The 17,402-nt window shown below is 50.2% G+C and overlaps 1 protein-coding gene and 1 long non-coding RNA gene across 3 annotated transcripts in view; one reads left to right on the forward strand and one right to left on the reverse strand.

Moving 5' to 3' along the window:
- The window catches only part of LOC121075116, a 29,721-nt gene extending 28,475 nt beyond the window's left edge, over window positions 1–1,246 (forward strand). Inside the window, exon 5 of the long non-coding RNA XR_005822739.1 lies at window positions 1,044–1,246. This is a non-coding gene — a long non-coding RNA (uncharacterized LOC121075116). The remainder of the gene's footprint in view (window positions 1–1,043) is intronic.
- Window positions 805–10,985, reverse strand: LOC121075114 (G-protein coupled receptor 35-like). Of its 2 annotated transcripts, none has more exons than XM_040568040.1 (2): window positions 5,669–10,985; window positions 805–1,966 (listed from the first exon to the last, which is right to left on the reverse strand). In XM_040568040.1, the coding sequence occupies exon 2, from the start codon at window positions 1,927–1,929 to the stop codon at window positions 997–999; it is 933 nt and encodes a 310-aa protein (XP_040423974.1). In that variant the 5' UTR covers window positions 1,930–1,966; window positions 5,669–10,985; the 3' UTR covers window positions 805–996. The 2 variants fall into 2 exon arrangements, with proteins under 2 accessions (XP_040423974.1, XP_040423975.1); XM_040568041.1 differs by lacking the exon at window positions 5,669–10,985 and adding an exon at window positions 2,729–2,845.
- Window positions 10,986–17,402: the final 6,417 nt, after the last annotated feature.

Here is a 17,402-nt window from a genome sequence, read left to right on the forward strand (position 1 = left end):
AGAAAAAATCCCAGTCCTAGGCAGCATTTAAGCAACATGCCGGGGATCATCTCCCTCCCTATCCTCCCCACTGACTTTTCTATGTTGCTGACTCATAGGACAAACACATTTCACCCCCAGGAATTTCAGAGGTGACAGCGTGGGTAGGCTGCAGAAACCTGGACACAGCTGTGACCCCCTGCTGCTGCCAGGGACCTGGGGACCAGCCTGGTACCACAACACAAGCTCAGGAAAAAGCGGTGCTTGGGTGGTGAGGGTCCAGGCAGGGCTCAAAGGGCCCCTTTCTCCTCAACGGTGGGGAGCAGCAGCCCCCCAGGGACAGCCACTGTAGGGCTGGGGCTCAGGAGGGGAGCCAGCAGGAGAACCCCAGTCTGAGATCTCCTGTGCTCTGTGCCTTTATGGCAGTGGCCATGGCTTGTTTTCATCCTTAAAGTGTTGCTGCACATCTATGTGACCGGTCAGCTTGGAGGAGATGAGCAGTCAGCGGAGTCTGGGCTGTTTTGTAGGTGCATGCACTTAGAAACACGGTGGTACCATCTGAATGCCCTCACCCCACCAAAGCAATGTGTTAAAAATAAATTGGCCTATTCTAATAATGTAAACAATCTGAAATACGCAGTGGGGTAAAGCACTATGTATTATATTGTGCTGGCAATAAGGTTAAGTTGTCTTTAGCTGCAAAATGAAATAAAATAGGGTGACATACTTGGTCACCTGTCTTTCTGTAAGAGTAACAGATAGGTGCTAGAAGGAAGGCATGTTACTGAACAGCCATCACATACTTGCTTTTACACCTCTGTATGAAACAACTTATTTGTTTAATAGGCACGTAGAATAAAAATTACAATGAACTTGGTAATGATAGACTTAACAAAGCTGTCCCTGGAATGAAAGGGCGATGGTTATCCCAGTAACACTGAAGCTGTACCTTCTCTTGGCATTGCATTTTTTTGGTGGTGGTGGTGGTCATTTGGTTTGTATTCTTCTTCCTTTCCTTTAGCAAGTGTTTATCTGCAAGGATTGGGTTTGATTTGTTTTGTCAGTGCTGGATTTGGGCTGCAGAATGGCTTCTTGGAATTCCTTGGTCACGAAGTAGTAGCAGACGCTATCCAGGCAGCAGTTGGACGTGGCAATGCACCTCGTCAGGGCAAAGAAGTCCATCATGACCTGGATCAGGAAACAGCTAGGTCCAACATACTCCATTATGAACCTGAAAAGTATCCCAAGGTAGGCTGGCAGAAAACATATTAGAAACACAATCAGATTTGCATAAATAATGTAAAGAGCTTTCTGGATTAATTTGTCTTCCAGTGAATTTGTCTTCAGCTGTCTCTTAAGGTTCCTGATGATTTCTATGGAACAAAAGGTCAAGGTTGCTAATGGAAGAGTGAAAATGAAGAAAATGGAAAGCAGGGTCTGAGCAGTGGGTATGGTGGCATCCTTCTGAAAACAGAAAGCAGCATGTCTCTTTTGAAATCTTAAGGTTGCACCGATTATAACAGAGATCCACAGAAGCCCACAGAGAAGGGCAGCTTTTGATGGAGACCTGCAGGTCCTAGCTTTCAGGGGGTACTTTATGGCAATATATCGATCAATGGAGATAAATGAAACAATGTAGATGCTCACTACCATGTTGATAAAATACATTGCCTCTATAAACTGGCAGAGTTCATCTCGGACTGACTTATTCCAGATCAAATAAGCCATGAAAGGCAAGATGCAGATGACAAAGCAGTCAGCAAAAACTAAATTGATTGCGTACACCCTGGTTTCTGTCCACTTCTTTATTTTGCAGAAGAACACCCACAGGGCAAGGGCATTAAATATTGCTCCAAAAGAGAAAATGAGGATATACAGAGCAAACTCAGTGAGACGGACGTGGCGATTCACTTCTACATCTGTTACACTGCAGCTGTTGGACTCATTCATTGTCCTGATGTGTGGATGGCATGTGATGTTCTGAGAACTGAAATGGGAAAAAAAAATGGTTAAGACTTCTCTCCTACCTCTCAACAGATGCATGACTTCTATAAACAAAGGGTATTTATTTAAATATTTACACTGTTATGAATGTGAATTTAAGCCTACACAAATGGCCGTCTCAGACAGCCTGTAACTGGGATGCATCCTTGTGTCAGGCTCTGTTTATGCTTACTCAGTTTATGAGTAAATATCTCAGGATGCACTTCCAATAGGACATGGCAGGCAGCCCCTATTAAATAGTGGACTCTTGAATGGGAGAGGGGAATAGCACTCAGACTAGAACCCATAGATAGCAGGGGCACACTGTGACAATGTGAGCACTAATTCTTTAAGCCAGCCTGTGCAGATGAGGCAAAAAGACTCTTAGCTTGGTTTTGAGCTAGGCAGGGACTGCAGCAACCAGTGCTAAAGTCTAGCATGAACCATGAGCAAAAGCTCTTCTAACAGGTCTGCTGGCTTGGGAGGCAAGGGGTAGACTTGGTGGGCACCACCATGCTCTGGCCCTTATTGGGCAGGTTTCTGTGCCTTTGGGCTGCCTTGTGAACCTGGTGCTCCTGCTCCAAGCTGAGGAAAATAGAGCTGAATCTGAGTCCTTCATCCCAGAGGCATGCTCAAAACCTTACAGGTGTGAGTGAGGCACGCTGCTCTCCACCTCCTTGGCAAGGAGGGGAAGATTAACATAATTTTAGGCCCATTCATTCCAGGAGAGAGTACGAGTCTACAGATGTAAAGCAGAAAGACTTACCCAAAAGAGGAAATGCTGGTGCAGAACAAGGAGCTGCAAATAAGGGCTTTCTTTATAGATGGTTCCTTCTCAAGGTAAGCATCCAGGCCGCCTTGTGAAACCTATAAGCAGTAGGTCACAATAGCTACTAGATGCTTCACAAGAGCATTGTATGTGTGAAGAGTACGAACTTGGGGGCTGATAAAAATCAGTGTTTATCAGGCTCCATCCTGTGCAAAGTAGCTCTGTGCAATGTGCACATATTCTCTGAATTGGTGATTCTGGGCATGTCACTGAATTTCTGCTTGCATCTCGATGCACATTGGAAAGAATGCAACCTTTTGATTTCGAGTGAATTTTTTGATTCACTCTAATGGGAGAGTGGAGGGGTGAGGTATCTGGTGAAATCCTACAGCTCTCAGAGAGGCAGGGGGACACCATGATGAAGACACCTGGCTAAGCAGTTATTTGCCTCTGCAAACCATGCAGACCTTGGGGTCAGATGGTGAGGACACTGCCTCCAAGGTCAGGCTTCAGCTCTGATGTAACCGATTGACTCACAAATAACACAGATGCTGGGGGGTTAGACAAGTGTGTTGGACACCAGCAGACATTAATGTGACTCCTGCAGAGAGCTCTCAACTAATTACTGCATGCTGAGGTCTGGGTGTCCCAACAGACCTCGCTGCTTGCAGCCTGCGCCCTGGGAGCAAGCTGCTAGCTGTCACCCAAGGAAAACCTCTGAACCACAACAAGTAGCAGCAGGGAAACACCTTCATCCAGGGATAAAGCTGCCACACCACTATGCTCACTACCTGCACGAGCAGTAAGTGGTTTTGCTGGTGTGACTGATGCCCAGGTTGCTTTGCACTGGCCCTGGTGCTGCCACACTGCTAGCAGCAGCCTCTGTGCTGAAGTATGATGCAGGCAAACTGTGCTGGTGTGCTCTGCAGTGTGAAAGGGCTCTGGCAGACACCGGCTTTGGTGCTCAACGTGTGGCCCAATTGCAGTTCCCAGCATCTGCCATCTGCCCTGCAGCTCAGGGCTTGCAAGTGCTCCCTGCCAGGAGGCACTCGAAGGCTGGCGGGGAGGAGGGAGGAAACAAGCAGAGGGTTTTAAAGCAGGCCAGGCAGCACAGATAGGATATGGTTGAGCATTACACGTCTTCAAGGAGATGCTGTTTGATAAGCTAGCATATCCTGTGGCTGCTGCAAATGCTTAAGGGGGGCAAGAGGAGATGGCTGCAGTAGCAGAGCAACCTACGGTTGTGAGAAAAGGACAGAGACAGCTGTAAAACAGCATCTCAGTGCTGCTGGAGCACCAGGAGCAGGCTGGGGCTGGAAGGACAAAGCCACCGGTACAGGGTAGCATGTCCCCCATGGTTTGCGAAGGGCTGGTCAGCCCCTGTCCCCCACCATGGGAACTGGTGGCTGGCTGGGGAAGAAGGCCAGAGCTGGCCTCATTTTTCTCCAGCTCCTTCCAGACCTCAAACAGGGAGCTTGGAGGAAGAGAAGTGAGTCGGAGGCTGGAGACCCAGTGGGTGTCACAGCAACACTGGAGTGGCCAACACCCAGCGGGATGCCCTTAGAGAAGCAGCAGCACTGAAGCATGCAGCCTTACATGTAAAATCCTCCTCCCTTCTTGCAGGGGGTGCTCAGAAGTAAGTGGGTAGCAGAGAAGCAAAGGGTGAATGTGGTGGATGAAATGAGTAAAGACAGCACAGGGGCTGAGGGGGCCTTCTGGGGTGGGTGAGGGAAGGGTCCTGGGACTGGGCAGAGGGAGAGAAAGAAGGAAAACAGGATGGGAAGGGTAGGGTGCAGCTCAGCCTCTGCTACACCTCTGCCTTCGTGGGAGATGGGATGATAAACACAACTGTAAACAGAACTGTCCACCTCTGCAGCAACTGCCCTGAATTGGACCAAGTCTCCTGATAAATTGTATGAGTAGCTGTCAGCAAAGATTTAATAAATATGCTCCATGGGCATGAGGCTAGACTTGGCCTGGACAACACTTCAGAAGGGTGCTGTTATAACCTGGGCACTGCGGGGAGGGAAGCATGGCCAGAAGGAGTGGGAGAGAAATTGCCTCTGTGTCAGAAGAGCCCTAGTTGAGGGTCCTGCCCCAACACTAAGGTGCAGGGATTTTCCTCTGTTTCAAATAGCGTAAAGAAACCTGGGCACTGCCTGAGCTAACCCTGTTGTTCAGAGCTCTCCCAAACACGATGAGCTGAGGCACAAAACTCTTAGGAAACCCATATTCTTTCAGGCTTATCTCTCAGTACATCCCTTGACCTGAAGGGCTGGGCATGTGACTGCCGCCTTCTGCAGCAGTAGAAGAGCAGACCAAAACCCATGCTTTGCTCTGCAAGAACAGTCCTGAGGACTCACACCGGTAGTTGGTATTTAACTCTGGAAGTCATTTGTTTAACTTAGACTAGTTCTGATGCCTCCTACCCAAGATGGAGAAATTAACAGTCCCTTCCTCCCCACCTCCTCATCCTCTGTGACTTCACCAACTAGTTGTGAAGTGCCCAAACTGGTCCATGAAGGATGCTGTGAGGTAAGTCAAACTAAGGAAAACAGCAAGTTAGTCATCCTAAACACAGAACTGCTTCAAAAGACCCTGGAAGGGGATGCAAGGGTTCATTTAGACAGGAAAAACAAACAAACAAACAAAAACTCTTCTGGAATCACTTATCTCCCATGGTGGGAAGAATTTAATTTCCAACTGCCAGATGCTGTTGGAAAGTAACATGCTGTGATCTTCCTGAACACCCCGGAGTAAGAACAGAGAAGTCCCAGCGACAGCAACCTGCTGAACAGGTCCCCGCATGAGGGACTGCTCTGGTGTGGACAAATGGGTCCTCCAAAGGGTGCCTCCTCCACCTCCTCCCAGCCACAGCAGGCCCCTGAGCAGCAGTTCATGGAGAGCAAAAGAGAAAGAAGCAAAAAGTGACATTACCTGTGGGTTTAATGCCACAAAATCAGCAGCAGGTCCCGCTGGCAGCAGGGCATGCAGGGTGTGCACATCCCCGCCTGGAGGAGCGGGGTGGGAGGTCAGGCACGGGCTGCACAGGGGCAGGTGCCTGCACCAAGGGCTCACAAGTACTTGAAGGCTTCTATAGCACCTCCTCCTGCTGCGTGGGAGAGGATCTTGTGTCAGCTTGGTCCTGAACATCAGACAATCTGCTGACCAAAGGTCTGCAATGCTTTCCAGTATGGTCTCTGCGCCTCCTCATTCTGCGCTGCCTAAAATGCAGTGCTCACTGGCTAGCGGGGATACTGGGTGAGTGGAGAGCTGAAATGCTGTGGTCAAACCTTAGCTAGGCAAGGCCAGGAAGACACGATATCTATAGCTAGCTTGCTTGTGCAGCTGGTTGTGCAGGGCCCTGCAGCTAAGTGCTGAAGTGAGGCACGCTTCTGCAGCCCTGGGAAGGGAGGTGGACTCACTGAGCAGCTCAGTGTGTGGCATAGCTGCTCCCTAGGGTGGAGAAAGTCTCCCTGGCCCTCCTCAGATGGAGGTGTCTGCACCCAAAGGACCCCTTGGGTGGGTTTGGTGCCTGGGGCGGGGTGGAGCAGGAGCTGGTGGCAGGGCTCCAGCCTCAGTCCTGTCTGAGCACAGCCAGAGCAGCGAGAGCTTCATGGGGTTTCACCACAGCCTTGAAGGGTCACACGAGTGGCAAAGAGCCACTCTTGGCAGGCCATGCATTGACTGAATTGGAGGAGGGAGAGAGGGCTGTAAGCCCCAAAGGGCTCGCTAATAGGCTATTTAGCTGGTGTGGATAATCAGTGTGCAATAGAGCTAGTAGATCACTGACCACTTGCCAGCTGTGATGCCTTACAAGCTGCTTTACAAGTGGTTGGTCCCCAGCCAATACTGGTGTCTGGGGTTGTTCCTCCCCAAGTGCAGGACCTGGCACTTCCCCATGTTGAGCCCCATGAAGTTCCTGCTGGCCCATTCCTCCAGCCTGTCCGGATACCTCTGAATGATGGCACAACCCTCCTGCTGCTCCTCTTGGTTTTGTGCCATCTGCAGACCTGCTGAGGGTGCACTCTGTCCCAGCAGCCAGGCTGTTATGGTTTGGTATCTTCATAACTTGGCCCAGCTTTGACCTCCAAGGGACTTCCCTGTGGACTGGCCTCCAGCTGGTCTCCATGCTGCTAACCACAGCGCTTGGAGCTCGGCAGTCCAGGCAGTTTTCAGTCCACCTTGTGGCCCATTTTTCTAGCCCACACTTCACCATTCTGTTTACGAGGACATCACGGGAGACAGGAAGGCTTACAACACCGAAGTTCAGAACAAGCACAGCCACTGCTCTCATCTCACATCCACCAGCATGTTGCCTACTCAGATGTGGCTACCTGGTTATCATCAGGCATGGTTTTGTAAAACCAATCACCTTCTTGTCCTCAGTAGGTTTTGAAATTATTATTTACAAGATGATTTCCTCTGTCTGCTTACCAGAGATCAGGGTGAGATGGACTGTGGTTCTCTGGATGCTCTTTCCTGCCTTTCCTGGAGAGAGGGGGAGCATCTGAGTAAGTCAGCAGTGCCAGAGGGAAGGGCACACCGGGACTGCCTGCTCACATGCATACCTGGATGGAAAAGGAGAGGAGAAGAGCAGCAGAAGAAAATGCCTTTGGGCAGGGAAGAAGGAAGGAACAAGGTAAGTTTTCCTGTGGAAAATGCCAGCTCCACCTCTACATTCTGCTGTCCCCAGAAATCTGGGTATGGTGCAGTACTTTGTGTCTGGGACAGGAGCAGTTACAAATAAAGGTGCTGCACTTTTAGTGTCTGCATGCGGCAGCCTCTTGACGCTGTGGAGTATTTGTGGTGACGGAGGGGAAGCAGAAAGGAGATGACACGTGTCACTGGTAAACAAGGCTGTGAGCGCTGCAATGCTGAGAGGAAAAAAGCCACAGGCTGGTGGGCAAGGGGACAAGTAACAGCTCCCTGTGGCTTTGTGAGAGGTGATGCTTCAGGGTAACAATGGGCTTCAATGTCATGATGGAAACGAGGCAGTGGAAACCATCACAGCAAGGTGTTTCCCTTCCAAGGGAAACTTGCAGATAAGCGTGTTGGTGTCCGCAGAGTGAGAAGATGGTGTGGAGATGAGTCACGTCAGTGCTGGTTCTGCAGAATCCCGGCTGTCACCCCAGGGAGCCAGGCTGCCCCTGACTTGGGGGGGGGGGGGGGGGGGGTCAGGGTGTTGCACCCATAGCATGGTCCCACCCGCATGGAGACATGTCAGGGGGCACCAAGGGGCACTGCTGTGGTGGACGGGGCCAAAATCACCCCTCGAGCTCCTCTTCAGCTCTGCTCAGCTCACCTTCCTGTCCTACCTGTCACTTCCCTGTGTAAGGAGGACACCTGTGTCTCAGGACTGCCAGGACGAGGACACAGGGCCTCCCAGGCAGCATTCGGCAGCACAGCGAGTTGTTTTGCCAAAAAGTCTGAGGTGGCCCAGAAAACAGCCAGCTTGCCCCACATACGCATCCACAACCACGTCCTGATGCTTCAGCTGGTGCTAGACTAACAAAACCAGGCTGCATAGAGCAGCTTGCTCCAGCTGTGCCCACCGCCTGTCACTCCCACAGAGGTCCCCTCCCCAGACAGATGGGCACAAGTGCTTTGGTTTCTCCTGCTCCCTGTGTTTGTGGGGAAAGTGAAGCCTTCAGCCTTGGCCCGCCCCGTGCCAATGGTGCCCGTGCTCACCCTGTTGTGCAGGCTCCTTTGTGGCCCTGCCGTGCGAGGCAGGATGGGGGGGGTGGTGACTCACGAGTCACAGGGCTGCCACCCACCTACATGTCTCACCACACAGCGTGGGCCCCAAAGCTCCTGTGGGATGGGGCAGCCCACGTGGTGGGAGCCTGGCCTATCCACGAGTCCCCCTGTGGGGTTCTGAAGGCAGTTTGGGGCAGGTGGGGGGAGAAACACTGTCCCTAGTGAGGCATGGTGCTGTTCAGGGCCAGGGGATGATGCACCCCTGTGTGAGTGACTTGTCTGGGGCACATGGCAGCTTGGGGAGAACAGCTTTGGGCTGAGGAGGAGAGCAGAGAGCAGGATCTTTGATACTGACTTTGCAGTGGCTGGACTGCTCTGCCCTATGCCGGCTACCCATGAAGGCTCTCTCGGTCGGGCCACACACACAAGAAGACTTCAGTCCCAGCTCCTACAATTCCAGATTCCAGGGATGACACCTTCTTTCTCAGGGGCCTTGATCCTTTGAGAGCACCCCAAAAGGCCCCCTGCAGACTTCCCATCCCTATGGCTCTGTTTTCTTAGGGCACACAGGTTACATGTCAGACTAAAGCCAGCATCTGCCTGGTGAAGGATGGCACCCTGGAGGACAGGTCCCCTCCTGCCCACCACAAGCAGGGCAGCACTTTCAGCTAGCCCTGCCACCGCTCGGCATGGTGCTGCAGGACAAGGCTTGGGCAAGCTTCACCAGGAGCAGTTTGCCTGCTCCAACATACAGGGAACTTCAGTGCATGAAATAAAACCAGAAAAATCCAACTCTCATTTTCTCTGGGTGAAGGTGAGGGGAGCTCCTCATTTTGTCTTTACATTTTCTTGGCATTTTTCATAAGTTTCCTACCAAATCCCAGCCCAGGAAATTGCTAAACTAACAGATTAGATCTGTTTGTGTGTTGCTAAAATATAATGTTCTGAACAGGACTAGACAGTGTGGGTTTAGTTGTGGTGTGAAATGGGAGGAACACCTATATGGGATGATGCAAACTTTCTTGTAACAGATTGGGTGACCTTTGAGGGTACCATTTAAGAACTAACATGCTCTTAACCTTAGTGTTTTTGTTTTGTTTTGTTTTGTTTTTAATTATTATTTTTCCCTTCCCACCCCTCAACCATGTGTTTATAATTTGAAAGGTCACTTTGCAGTGCAGTCATTTAGGTGTGGAAGGACTTCAGCCTTAAGGGCACTGATGATCTGTCCTCATATGTGTGCAAGTCACACCTAACAGTATTTCAGAACACAGGCACTTGAGTGATGCTTTGCTGCAGCATTAGACAGGTGAGGGGTATGGCTGCAGCTGTCCTCTGAACAAAGCATAGCTGGGTTTACAAACAGGGCTCTCCTTACATCTCTGTGTGTCACCCATTAAAAACACTTCTGGCTCATTTTGTTTCCAAGTGCCCTGTTCTAGGCTGGTGACAGCTGATGAGCTGAAGAAATCCAGTAGATTTTTTTTTCCCTCTTTCTCTCAGCTGCATGACAAAAAAAAAAAAAAAAAAAAAAAAAAAAAAAAAAAAAAAAAAAAAACCAGCTCCTCCTAGGCTGATTTCTCCTCATAAGCTGATTTCTCCTCATAAGCTGATTTCTCCTCAGCCTAGGAGCAATCACTCCTACAATACAGCCCATGTGAGGACTAGAGGCTTTTTGGACTTTGCCCATGGTTGCTGTCTTCTGAGCATTACTGGGATGGAATATACTGAAAGGCAGATAGACTTAAAAACAAACCTTAAAGCTCAGTGCCCTCTGGATTCATTGCCCTCATCTTCCCATGCCCATTTTTTCCACTTGTCTTCCAGACTACATGACACTGTGGTTTGAGGGGTGCCAGTGAGCCCGTGCAGCTGAGCTGTGAGGTCTCCCCTGCCATCACAAACACAGCTCGGCTGCCCAAGGTGGCACGGCACAGCTCTGCTCATGCATCGGGCCCCGAGACAGCGGGCCCACACACAACCAGAACAAAACAGAGAGAGGCAGTGCAGGAAAATATATCTAAAGTTAATGATGTAGGGCCATTTTCTCATTCTCAAAGTCACCACTTAGGGTCCCCATGTCCTGCAGTGCTCCTGCCTTCACAAACGACCCTACCCTGCGTACAGACACGTGTATTATTCATGCAGTGCATTGTTAAACTGCGAAACTCATTGCCATGGGAGGCCAGCAGCAGGAAAGCAGCCAGGTTAACAGAGCTCCTGGGGAAGATGTGCCAGCATAGTCCCCAGGACCACGCAACTAATAGAAATGGCAGCAGAATTTTATTTAAAAATTTGATTAAAAAAAAATAACCTGAGGAATTGACACCTTCTCCACTTTGGTCACTTTGTTCTGTTTTTCACAAACATGCACGTTTTTTAGAAAGCAAGTTACTACATCGATTAAGACCTAGCAATATACCAGCAAAGGAGAGGTGACAGATTGGATTCAAATCCATCGCACAGCATTCATGAAAGGTAATGATGCTTCAGTACCAAAAATCTGCTCTACATTGCAAAGCCCAAAAGGATTTGTGAACAAACATTTCATCTGACAACAACCATCCTGAAATGGAAAATAAATTTAGGAATACAGCTTAATATTAGTTTAATAAAGGAAATTTTAGGAATAACTTGCTTATGCTTTGATTCAATATTTTTAGAAGGCCCAGTGAACTAAGTGACCATGGAGAGCAAGGTTAAGGAGTTTGTTAGTGCCGAGGAGGTATATTTTACTCTCTTTTTCATTACTGCTAACCAGAAAAGAAATGTTTCTGCTGGAGAAGTGAGCCTCGCACAGGAAGGTAGCAGATAAGCAAAAAATTGCAGAAGCATATGAAAAAAAGGTAATCCAATGAGGCTGCCCGTGTTAGCGATAGGGTGGTGACATCCGAGCTGCTGTCACGCAGAGCGCTGCCTGCACACCGAGCTGTGGCTGGTGCTGGTGCCCTTGATAGGCTGCACCAAACGCTGGTGGGGACAGGGCAAGGGTGCCTTTTGGTGAGTGTCCCCAGGCAGCCAGGGACACTGAGGCAAGTGCCACTGGGATAGACCACAGAGGAGGTGATTCCCACCCAAATGCCACGGGTGACCTGTGCTAGTATCACTGCAACACCCAGCACCTGAAGTCCCACCTGGGCTCAAGCACACCAGGGGTTTCCAAACCATATGCATGAGCTGTGCCCAGCACACCAAGGGAGCTGGCAGCAGGGTGGATGTGACAGGACTGTGCTGAGGGTCTTTGGCACGCTGTTATTCTGTCTCCATTAACAGACAGATAATGTCACAGCACGCGAGCGCTGCAAGCACCTGTCCCAGCTGCAGTGAAGATCCCTGTCTCATTGAGGACTATGTGGCCAAATACTTGATTTCTACCAGGGATACATCAACTACGTCAGTAACGTTACACAGCTCCCAGGTAGGTCTGAATGACACCAGCGAGTGACGGCAAATGGTTATTTCCTTCCTGTGCATGCTACTGAACATTCAATAAAATCAAACTGTGCAATGGGAACAACTGGAAAGCAAATGGGCACTACCCTGAGGCTGCTGGGTGGTATGAGGTTAAGGTCTGTGCATGCATTTGTGTAAAATGCAATATGTCAGAGATCGGATTGCCTGCTAGCCTTTGCAGGATTGCCTTTTAGATTCAAAGATCAAGTTGTTTGTGTTTTCTCTGCTTTTCAGCACAGGAAAACACATGAACGTGTGTATAAATATCAACCGTTCCCTCTTCTGGAGCTGTGCTGACATACTGCACTCAGTGAATAATGCAGAATAGCAAAGAGCATGAACCTGGCAGAACAGCAGAGACTCTGGGAGACAGGTACATTTCTCCCTTGCACGGACTGGAAGTGAGGAAAATGTGATTTAGAAAGTTCAGCTCCAGGCTCTGCAGATGTACGTTTAGGCTGATCTTGGACGTTTTGACTTCCAGCACCCCACCGCTAAAACCCAGGTGAGGGAGCGGAGCTGCAAGCAGTACTCCCACAGAGTGTGCACAGATCAGCACTGAGGGGTTTTCACTCTCACCCAGTCACTGGTTTCTCTGCACCATCCCACCGATCGTCGGCGGTCACAATTCAAAGCAGCAAAACTGCTGACCTCACGCCACAGGTGGCCGTCCTTTGTGCATTCTAGACAGAAGAAACAAAGTTCAGACAGGAAATTTGACCCCAAAGACGCCATCCTGCCTGTAGTGGCTGCCCTCCACAAGCAGCAAGCTGCGGGAGCCAGGGAGCACGCAATGTGGGGGAGAACAAACAACCCATAACACTGAGCTGCACCCAATGAACGAGGAACTTCATTTGGTGGCCGGGGCTTTGCCTGCTTCTGTCTGTGATATTTCATCTGTGTGAGAGCCTTTGACCACAACTTCCTATTCAGGAAAGTAGCAAATTTCCCCACAGCTCCCTTCTGCAAACATCTGACCACAGCACATTTTCCAGATATTGGTGATACAGACCCTGAGCTTACAGATAAATAAACACCTTCCTATGACCTCAGTGCTATCTTCTGCCTAGTTCGGGTGGGGTTTTATTTGGGGTTAGTCAAGTGACGTCTAAATCAGCCCAAGTTTTGTGGTTACAATAGCCGCACCAGCCTGATATTCAGGTTCCCAACCCCTTTACCTCAATGTTAATAGTTTAAAATAATTTTAAAGTATCCATTGCAGAATTGGTGGCCTGGGGGAAGGAAACCTTCTGTGAGAGGCCAGAGCCAGCAGGCTAACGGGAGTGACTGTGGGGCTGTGTCCCTGCCTGGACCAACCTCGGCCGTGGGCAGCACAATGCCGAGAGTTACGGGGGCGGCAAAGTGAGCTGAGAGATGGAGCCTAGGTGCCATGCACCTCCGTCCTTCACCTCCCAGCACCTCAGCACTTCCCATCGCCCTAGCTCTGGGCATTTGGTGGCTGGGAGGGCAACGTGCAAATAAGCTGCTGTTCGCACACATCAGAAGCATGCATCAGAAGAGTATCAATGGAAGATGTCCACAGACACGTGGCAGCAGCCAGAGGAGGGTGGCCCTGTGGCCACAGCCTTCCCCTCCTGCTCTGGGGAGGACCTCGCTTCAAAAGGACATTGGGGCCAGGCTCAAAGGGGGGCAGCGAGGGAGGTTTCTTGTGTCAGCTCTTAATTACGCCTAAGCACCAAGAGCCTTCAAGGTAAATGCTCAGCAAGCAGGCTAAGGCCCCGATACAGGGCACTGAGCTGCCTTTGAGCAGCGGAGCACTGCTGTCCCCAGCATTTGCTGCCCTTCTCACCAGGGCTACTCCAAGCACCTTTTTTCCTTTGACCTTTCAGAATTCACGCAGCTGCACCAAGTGCAGGCTGCATTTTGTTCCCTCTTGCACTAATCTAAATCCCCAGTGACACTGTCACAGTCGGACAGGCTTACATCTCATAAAGAAATAATTGGTGCCAGTAAATCCAACCAAAACCAACATCACATGCTTACACAGGGAAGTGATTTGCTCAACTTAGTTACATGCTTAATTCAAAAAGTTGTGGTTCCTCCTTTCCTTTCCCTTCCACTCAACTGCATTTCATCATAAACCTTTTGTCACAGGAAGTCTCTGCTTGACTCTTAAATTTGCTTTCAGTCTGGTTTGGACCAGCTAATTCCCAATTAACACTACTATCTTTCTAATCATTCTGTTGGATGCTGTAACAATGAGGAAGCCCCATTTAGAGGAAAATAGCGTCATTAGCAGCTTAGAGTTTTTCTGTGAGGGCCTGCACCCTCTCCAAAACCTTGATTAACTCCACAGTGTGTGGACAGATGCTCATGGGTGTGACATTTCTTTTTGACATTTGGATGCTTGCTGCTCCCCTGGCCTCAAGCCCCTGCTCAGGGCAAGGTTCAGCCACATCCTTGGGAGGGGAAGATTGACCCTACCAATGCAGGAGGACTGCAAGCCTTAAACCAGGTCAGGGGGCACTTATGGGACCTACAGGTACAAAGTCATTCCTGCCTGAAACAATTTGAGGGTCAAAACCTCCCAGTTCTCAAAGCAGACTCATTGGCATCACTGCTGTCAGGCAAAACCTGGCACAAGAAGCAGAACCAGCCCTTGCTGCAGCCCTGGGCTTTCAGAGGATTACAAACATATGGCCACCTTGTACCACAAGAAAAATACTGCCTCTAGGGTTGCTGGATTTTGTAACAGAAGTGGAAAAATGTGGCTCATTTGAGAAACTTTTCCCCCAGCTCAACAGCTGGGTTTCTCAGCCTGTTGATGGACTTGCTGCTGAGCTAGCTCCCCATGCTAAATGAGAGCACCAGGTCCTCATTGAGGATTGCCTCAGAAGCTTCTCACCTTAACCACCACAGCTGGGTCAGAGGCCAGACATCTGAGCCACATGCAGGAATTGTCACGGTGGCAGGCCAGCAGAGCTGCCCAGAGCAGGGCCAGGCCAGCATCCAGAGGTGCCTCCCCACCACAAGGAGCACATGGCTTTGTCCCTGTGCCTACGGAAAAGGAAAGCGATGAGTTGACCCTAGCTGCACCCGCTGTCCCACCAACACATCAGCATCCCAAACACATCTTCTGCTTGATTTCTTTGGTATTTCAGGCTAGGTCGTTGGAATGCTGGAGTTAGGAGCCCTGGATCCAGCAGGTCAGGTCATATCTTGTACCTTGAGCTAAAGTACCTTGCTGCCATGAAGGCTTAATTCATTTGGGGAAGCAGTAGTTCAAATTATTTTTAATGCAGACAAAGTGGGGAGACTAGCTCATTTGAGATACTAATTAAAACTCTCAGGAACCATCATTTCAAAAGCTCTGGAGCATGCATATTCATTAAAGCATGTATTTGTGCGAGGCTGAGCCCTTGCCGCACCCTCCTCACACCTGGAGCACACAACTACTGAGCCAGCCCTTGTGCTCTGGATAACACCACAAGCCACCAGCACATACAGAAAACCTCTTGCTTTGTAACAAATAAATAAGTACAATTCAGTGTCAGTGCTTGATACCCACTGGACCCGCTCGTATAGTCAGGAGCTCGTATAGTCGTATATGTCAGATCTCCACAGAGATCTGTGTGGATGTAAAATGGTGTCAGGAGAAGATAGGGAGCAAGAGCCCTGCCACAAGAGCCCCAAGTGCCTGTGGTCACAGCACAGCTCCAGCCTCAGCTCTTCCTTGGGCCCTGCAGCAGCAGCTCCTGCTCAAACTGAAGGCAGGATTTACACAGGGATCTGTGTAAATCCTTGGGGGCGTTTCCTAACCCTGCAGCCCCCAAAGTGCTAGATGCATGGGGGGAGCTGGTGGGATGCGACTTGGAGCTGCTATGTGGCAAGGACATGATCTCCATACGCCTGAGAAGGCACTGTAGAAAAATCAAAGCTTAAACACCCAATGCCTTCCAGCTTAGGAGGCTGTGTTCAGGGCTGGGCTTCCATAAAATGACTTTCCAAAGGGGATACCAGGTTTACAGGATGGCATTGTGCTGTTCAGACAAGCAAAAGAGATATCAGTTGTCTTTGGGAACTGCTGAAGATGCAAACTCAGGGGCTCGCAGTTGCAACACCCCCCCCAGCTTCACAACTTGGGAGAGAAACCACTGCACCTCACCCACATCCTCTTCTGGTAGCCCCGGGGGTGGCTCTCAAGAGCGGCTATGTATCCAACCCCTTCATTTTAGAAAATATCATGACAGAGGTGCATGCAGTCCTGTCGGTGTGTATCCAGAGCCTTGGCTCTGCTGAGTCATCTCCCACACCCTGCTGGTTTCTGAGTTTCAGGCAGCCCCGTCCTGCAGCCACCAGCTCAGGGGGTGCCCATGTTCCAGGCAAGCCCAGCTGTAAAGACCTCAGCCAGCCCTGGGCACAGAAGACAAGCTGCTGGGGTGCTGCAGTGAGGTGGAGCATCCTGGAGGACAAGATACAGGTTCTGGGGATGGGACGCTCAGCGCACCCTCTTTGGGAACCTGCCTTTGTGGTTCCTGCACATAGCATCCCCTCCTGTTCGACTGAGCCTGCTCCGTCGATGGCATCAATATTGCTGCACAGACAATATTGAGCAAGGGCTACAATGGATCTGCAGCTGCTCACCTCAGAGAAAGTGGTCACAGATGCTTTTTACAGCTCTATGGCCACTGCAAAGTTTATAAGCTCCCCAGAAGAAGTCCACATACATATATGGAGAAAAACCCTGCTTTTAATGAAATCCCTGCATTGCAAATAGCTGTCCTAAAAGTCAAAGAGCTATCGCAGGGCTGCACTCACATGCACCACACTGGGGAGCACAGATGCGCCGAAGAATAGTTTTAATACTTACAACGGACAAAAACAAGTTAAAAGCAGGTCCAGGGCTATCCTTGGAGCCGTGTGCAGCTGCAGTGCCCCTGCCCGCCCTCGGGATACCAAGCCTTACCCAGCACATGGCTGCCACACACAGGGAGGAGGCAGCTCAATGCTGGCACATGGCTTTTGGCCCGGAGCACAAAGAGGTGAGCAGTTGAGCTGGTACCCCACTCCCTGGGCAGCTGGTGGGCAGAAGCTCCCTGCATGCTCATCCTTTCCCAGTTCTGGAGAAATCGTTTCTGTAAATGGCTGCAGCCCCGAGTGCACAGGCCGCTCTGGCTTTTAGCACACTTAGAAAAGCCTTAATAGGCTTTGAGAAAGAGATGAAAAAGCCATTAGCTTTTTTCTTTATTTTCACAGCCTATTATCTACCCACTTTGATGCTCTGTGTGGTGATCTGTCACAGGGAAACTAATGCAATGAACTTTCTCAGAGGACAGCCGTCTTTTACACTGCTTGCTGCCCTGGCGGGGCTGTGTGGGAGCGAGCTTAGCTCAGTGGGCTGGGCTCTGGAGCAGGGACCCGCTCTGTGTCCTAAACCACATGGGGCTCTCGTTGCAAAGACCTGCCTTGGGCTTAATGACCAGCAAGTACTTTGCTAAGTAACGTGCTGGGGCTCTCCTGCGGGTCCTCTTGGCACAAAGGTTGGTTGTAGACCAGA

This window comes from Cygnus olor, chromosome 9 (genome assembly GCF_009769625.2).
Source record: "Cygnus olor isolate bCygOlo1 chromosome 9, bCygOlo1.pri.v2, whole genome shotgun sequence".
In the NCBI taxonomy this organism is placed as follows: Eukaryota; Metazoa; Chordata; class Aves; order Anseriformes; family Anatidae; genus Cygnus; species Cygnus olor.

Excerpts from the sequence above, each read along its gene's own strand:
- LOC121075114 (XM_040568040.1), bottom strand. The coding sequence starts at position 1,929 with ATGAATGAGTCCAACAGCTGCAGTGTAACAGATGTAGAAGTGAATCGC.